Genomic DNA, 6824 nt, shown 5'->3' on the forward strand with positions numbered 1-6824 from the left:
GGTAGACGGCGGGGGCGGGGCGGCCTCAGGGCCCCTGCAGCACTGAGACCGGGCACGCCGAAGACGCACGAACGCCATGGTTAATAAACCACCCAGCGGTGGCTGGGTGAGGCTCCCTGGCTGTGACAGCGGTCCCAGTTGCTGCGATGGACCAGCACCAGCTGAACAGCCCCAACCCCCCTCCAGAATGCTGCTGAGACAATAAGGAGGCCAGGTGAACTGCAGCTCTGTTATTCAGACAGTTGCATGGTTTAAATACATTACATACATTTCTACAGTGCATTAGAACAATACATTTGGGGTCAGTCAGAGATGTAGCCAGGTCTGGGAGCTGAGGTCTCACTTCTACACCCCTGTGCTTTCAGCACCCTCAGGACAGCCGCTGCAGAGCCCCTCGTGCAAGTAGGAGACAAGTGAACTGCCCTCCCCTCACAGCCCCAAGCAGCACAGTCCCAGCCTTCCCTTACCTCCCAACCCCCAGGGCTGGGCAAACAGGACGGTGAGACCCAACCCCAGCTTTCCCCCACACAGGGAAAGTCACAGCTCAAGGCAAGCAGATGCAGGCAGCAGCCCTGGTACCATTTTATACAAGACAGCTCAGCAGCTTTGGGGGAGAGGAAGCACTAACTGCCTCACCCACTCACATCAGGCCCACAAGGTTAGCAGCACTGGGGCAGCCAGGAGCTTGCACCAGCCTTCGTGTGCTTCCAGTACACCAGTTCTCACGTGACTCCCACCAGCAGGAAGAGCTCCTCTCGCCATTCCCTTTCCCCAGCAGCCCCCTATCCCATAAGAAAGGACCCCAGACGCACAAGCAAAGCTGGAGCTGTGCTGGCTGGCCCAATGCTGGCTGCACAGCAGCCAGAAACCTTACTGAGCACAGGGGCAAAAGCCAAGCAAGAGCAGCTGCAGTGATCTGCAGGATGGATGGACCATAGGAATGGAGGGCCAGAGGCCACTTGTACCTCCAACCCTCTCTACAGCACCTCCGAGAGCCACCTCCTCCGAACCAGGATAAGCCAGCACCTCTTCCTTTAGTGTCAAACTGCATTCAAGCCTGCCCTAGGGAGCAGGTAAGAGTAGAGTTCTCCTTACATTCCCTCCTCAAGCCCCCAGCCAGAGAACAGCCGTTCATTATGGTCCCCACTGCACCAGCAGGCAGCAGGAACTCCCCCTGAGGAAAGCAGCTTGCACAGGGTTGGGGCAGAAGAGAGAAAGTGAGGAAGAGTACAGCATGCCTTTGGGGAAGCGGAAGGCAGAACAACCACCCTCCAACCCTTCCCAGCCCTGGGGCCAGCAGCAGGAAAGAGGAAGGCTGGCAGCTGGTGCAAAGAGCTGGACGGATCCTGGCCTGGGGAGCCTGGTCAAGTGTGCTCAGAACCGCATGCAGGCCGAGGAAGGGAGGCACAGGCACAGTCCCAACTGCTTCCCATGCCTCCTGCTGACTTCTTCCCTCGGCAGGGCTGTATGCACACCATACAGCTCCAAGGGAGCTGGAGAGGGACAGTGCCCAACCCACCTGGTTTCCTCCACTCCAGCTGCAGGCTCCTCCAGCCACAACCTGCTCACTTTACCCAGAGCATCAAATCCCAGCCACAGGAGCAGCTCAGCTCCTCTCGCTGTGCCAGTCCAAGACAGCCAAGGCCTGCCTGCAGCTCCCACAGCTACCACCAGGTGAAGAAAGGCTTCCGGCTCTGGAAGCTCTGCGTGTAGGACTCGCTGGCAGTGCGCTGGTGGGAACGTGCCGTTTCTACAATCACAGGTGGCATCTGAACCAGGTGCAGGGGGCTCTTCCCATCTTTCAGTGCCTGTGTCAGGTTCAGTATCTGTACAACACAGAGCAAAGCTTGAGCCGTCCCAGTGGAGGAAAAGAGCTGGCATCCCAGCACCATTTCCTGACAGCCAGACAAAACAAGGCTCTGTCACTTCATTCATTTGCCTTACCTGGCCTCTCATGACAGCAATCTGCTTGTGAAACTGTCCCCTGTCAAAGCCAGGGTCCTTCTGCAAGAGAGACCAAACAATGCATTGGTATCCACTTTCTGACCCACGCTATTCAAGAGATGCCTGTTTTCCAAGCAAGCCTCTCCCCTCTTGTCCCATGAGATTCCTGCTTCTCCCCAAACTGTATCTTTAGCTCCTGGTAGAGGAACAGTCCTTCTATGTTTCAGCTCAGAAACACCATGAGTAGCCCACCTTTCTATCCACCATAGCTTTGACAAAGAATCCCCAAAACCACCGTGTTTTTCTTCTTCCCAAGCCACCCTCAGCCCCTCCCTAGTTCACCTTGAAGAGCTCATACAGATCTTCCTCCAAATCTTTGACAAAGTTGGGGTCCGAGATCTTGGGAAGAATTAGGTCTTTGATCTCTTGTGAAAAGGGGATTTTGGCCTGTGGTAACCATGCCCAGTAGAAGGGATCTGCAAGAGAAAGCATGAGATATTAGAGCTAGGGAAGGGAAAGATGCCACATGGCTTTGGGTTCAGCATACACTTCCTACAGCCACTGAGGCAGAGCTGTCCATGCAGCTAGAAGGTTTTTGCAGAGGGGCAGCCCTAGCTACTGCCTCTTCCAGTCCTACAGGAACATGCCCCAGGACAGACAGCACAGAGCTGCACAGCTCTGCAGAGTACCTCAACACAGCGTAAGGGACTCACATGCTCTCCAGGAGTCCGGATGCTTCAAAGGAAAGGCCAAACCATTATCTATAGCAGCAAGCTTGATGATGGGCTCTTTCACAACCACCCAGTCACTGTCCTGGAAGGAAGTAGAGCACTGGTCACAAGGGAGCCTTCCCCAACAGAAGCAGTCTATCTGCCACTCCCAGCAAACAAGATCAGTCTCAGAAACCCAAGACAACTGGGAAATCCCAGCCTCCAGCCAGCTTGTAGAAGCAGACAGACCCATGAAGCCCCTGCCCAGGAGCTGCTCACCCGTACGCCTGCACTGTCCAGGGGACAGTCATATTTGATGAGCCAGTTGTCATTGCCCCGATCTGCAAGGAAAGAAAAACAGCTGTATCAGTGTGAGGGCCTAGGCTGGGTAGGATTACTTCTCTGACACAGTAGCAATTCAAGTTACATAGACTTCAAGGCCCCAACTCTACCCCAGAGCCCTCACGCTTGCTGCAGGCCTAGGAAATCATATAAATCCCCACATATCTAGGTCTGGAGACTAAAGAGGTCCATGTAGCCCCAGCTCTCAAGAGAAAAGTCAGCCTGCAAGCTTTGGAGTCCAACCCAACCCATTTCAAGCTGGAACAGACTTGGAAACCCAGCCTGAGATAGGATGCTGTGGTACAACCAGAGGCTGGATCTCTCAGCATTCCTGGATCCTTGCACCTGGCAAACATTTACCACTGCAACTGGGTGGATCCCAGGCTGGCTCCCAGTCTCCCAGATGAGTAGTGACAGCAGCTACACTCCACCCAGAGACAGTGTCATCTGTTAACCAGGCATTGTTGATAGGAGTTTTGGGTTCCAGGAAGAGAAGCCAAATCTCTGCCTGCTCTCTAGCTGTCAAAATATAAAAGAGCAGGCAGCCAGCCCTACCTGTGTTCCTGATTATGTAGTCCAGCACCACCAGCCGCTCAAACTGCAGCAGCAGCTGCCGGTTGGTGTTCTCAGGGAGTGGCTCAGCCTCAAACCGCCGCAGCCAGTAGTCAGCGTCCTTGTAACCTTCCACGAATAGCTGGAAGGAGCCCACCTGAGGCAAGGAGAGACTGTGTTATGGAGGACCACAGAGGACAGAGGAGCAGAGACAGGTACATGGGGCCTGGTAGCCCTACCTTGGGAGGCAGGCCAATGCGGTTGAAGCGCTGACCCACTTTCGGGACCTTCTCCAGGGCTAGCCTCTTTCCTCGGGACTTCACTCTGTCAATGGCACTGTAGTTAAAGGTCTCACTGGCCAGATACACCACCTGGGATATAGGAGCACAGAAGTCAGCAAGTGCATCTGTCAGCTGTCACAGTTGTTTTATCAGTAAGGCATAGATTTCCCACAGCTCTGCTCTGTAAAAGGATCCCCATGGCACAGGCAGAAACACCTGGAAGCCTCCTCGGGACAAGATCACAGCAACTTCCTCCTCACCTTTGTGCGAGGAACAATGTTGAGTTCCAGTTTCTGGTCCACCAGGCTGGCACCTGCCTCTGATAGGTAGCCCTGGTTCAGAACAAGGCAGTCTCTCCCAAAGCAGCACGGGCAGCACAACTTCTGCAGCCACTTGGTCCACTTGGGGTTCAGATGCCCATATGGCTCCTCATTCTTGGGTTTGAAGACACCAATAATTTTCTGTGAGTAAGAGGAAAGCTGATACTCAGTGCTTGGCAGAGCCAGAGCACTCACCCCTGAGCCAGCCTGTGGCTCTGCCATAACAGCACAGTCTCAACCAAGTTCACCCTCCCACAGAACCCAACTCTGCTGTCTTTCCTTGCTGCCTTCTGCCAATGACAGCCCCCAGATCTAAGAGATACCTCCTTGGGTGGGAAAGAATCTGGGGACAGCTGTTGCCACTCACTGCAAGGTCCAGAGCAAGTGGAGACAAAATGACTCGCCCAAGATTCTCCTCTGCCAAGAGATCTGCAACCTGGAGCTATGGTAGGCACTCTTCTCTCATCCTAGGTTTTCTTCAGGCATCTGCCTCTCTGGTTCCTGCACAGCTCCTGTGAGCAGCATCCCAAGACCTTCGTACTCACTCACAACTTTCCACGTACCATAGGAGAGTGCTGATGACACTGTCCCTGGTAAATATTCTAGCCTTATCCCATTGACCTTTGGATGGTGGAGGGAGAGCTACTGCTTGTGGCTACTCATTTCCTCCATGCAAGAGAGCAGAAGGGGATAAAGATCCCTGTCTTGACTCCAAAATTCAAGAAATGGACCTGATCCCAAATAGACCAGAGAAAATGGGCCTAAACAGCAGGGAAGGCTGAAGGACTTCAGAGGAAACCAAAGCTCTATGTTTTGAGGCCCAAAGAGAGATGCTGGGGGGTAAGTGGGGAGTGTGCTTAAGGACCATATACTTGCATCCACACTGTCTGCTTTGCCAAGCCACACAGCTGAGTCAAAGGCCCAGGGCAGGAGTGAGGCCAACTGCCCCTGGTCCAGTCTGCCCAGGGCTTTGTGCAGCAGGCTTTGGGCTCACAACCCCACTCCAGGATGACTCAGCAGCATACAGACTGACCCTAGAAGAGCCAGAGCCAGCACCGGCCTGAGTGGGTGGCATTTCCCAAGGCCAAGCTTCTGTCACAGGGTGGGAGCACAACACGTCTCAGTACACCAGCAGGGAAAACCCAGTACAATCCCACTGTGAATCAGGGGCCAGGAGCCAGATCAGGGAGCAAGACTTTGTCAACCAGGAAGAGGAATGTCTGAGGGAATGGAAGCACTTCAGGCATCTCTAGGTCACAAAGAAACCCCCTCCTCTGAGCTGGTGAAGGCCAAGTAAACAGGCAGGAGGGCAATCCCCTCACCAGCCCCATAAGAAAGCACAGAAAACATGCCAATGTGTTTTTGGATTTGAGCCTGCTGGAGGCTTGCTGGGAGCTCTGGCAGCGAGGAGCACACTGCTGTGTGGAGCAAGCACAGCAAAGCAATGCCTGGCAGGGCGAGGACAGCCCTGGAGCAGAGATCAGAGCCTGGCAGCACAGCCTGCCCTCTCAGTGCTGTGCCTTGGGAGCAGCTCTGGCAGCAACTTGTTCCAAGAAGTATGCTGTGGAGAAGACAGGTCTGCCCAGTGCCAGGCCAGGGGATGCCAGGCCAGCATAAAGACACAGCCACCGCCCCCGAGGACCAGGGGAAGCACACTGAATTAAGTCCTGCATGAAACAACTCGAGCTTCCAGCAGTCCACAGGGAAACTAGCACAAGTTTCCCCTAGTGTCTTCATCCTATGCCTCCAACCTGCTCACTGGAGCACTGCATCTCCTTAGCAGCAAGGAGGCTTTAGTGATCTTGAGCAGTGAGTCACAGGAACCACACATGCACCCTATCCACTCATGGCAGAACAATCCAAGGAACCTGCCAGGTAACATGGCCAGCAGAACATGGACTTCGATTCCTTGAATGCATCCCTCACCGAGCTCTGGTCTCCTTTCCATACAACCAGGTTCACCTCTGGTCTTCAGTCCCTGCTAGCAATACCAAGGCTCACATTAGGCAACAGAAGGGAGCAGAAGTGATAATAAACTGCATCAGAAGGAAGTTTGTATTGCCCTGTACGCAGTTAGCTCAACCAGGACCTGCCTGTAAGAGTTTGCTGTAGCCATGTGCCACCTGAGACAGAAAAACAGGCACAACATGGACAGGAAAGCCCAGTCCTGATTCTGAGGAAGGATCTTAGCATGCACTAGGCAAAAGAGTCAGAGGAAGCAGCAACTGCTTGAGTAACCAGCCAGCACCACGGGTCACAAGATGAGCTACCTCGTGCTGCACTCACATCTGGGCAGTGGCACGGGAACCCCGCAGCCAAGCAGACCTCAGGGAACAAGTTACACCTCGAGGCCCACTCCCTCCAGTCTCACTGGCCAAACGCCGGCAGCCCAGCTGTCAGCGCTCCCATCCTACGGCAGAAGTCATCACTTTTTGAACGCAACAGCCACGGGGAAGGGGAAGCAGCTTTAACCGGGGAACAGTCCACGCATTTCAAATGGAGGGATGCCCGACGGGTACAGCCCCGCTGCGCCCGGCTCAGCGCCGCAAGCTCCCAGCCCGGGGAGGTGACGACTCACTCCTTGCGGGTCCTTGACGAAATAGCTGCCGCTGGAGCCCTGCGAGATGCGCTCAGGGTAGATGCCACGCTCGCTGGCCAGCTCGGCCCGCCGCACC

General features: G+C 54.7%; 1 protein-coding gene across 1 annotated transcript; it reads right to left on the minus strand.

Annotated features, from left to right (window-relative positions):
• Window positions 1–210: 210 nt before the first annotated feature.
• On the minus strand, window positions 211–6823 carry PI4K2A (phosphatidylinositol 4-kinase type 2 alpha; the record flags this gene model as incomplete). Its single annotated transcript, XM_010714736.3, has 9 exons — window positions 211–1826; window positions 1945–2004; window positions 2287–2420; window positions 2658–2757; window positions 2934–2995; window positions 3552–3705; window positions 3788–3919; window positions 4090–4290; window positions 6728–6823. Coding segments are annotated over 9 exons (1101 nt in total), but the record flags the coding sequence as incomplete, so codon positions are not given.
• Between the last annotated feature and the right edge of the window lies 1 nt (window position 6824).

Source organism: Meleagris gallopavo, chromosome 8 (assembly GCF_000146605.3).
Source record: "Meleagris gallopavo isolate NT-WF06-2002-E0010 breed Aviagen turkey brand Nicholas breeding stock chromosome 8, Turkey_5.1, whole genome shotgun sequence".
Taxonomy (NCBI): Eukaryota; Metazoa; Chordata; class Aves; order Galliformes; family Phasianidae; genus Meleagris; species Meleagris gallopavo.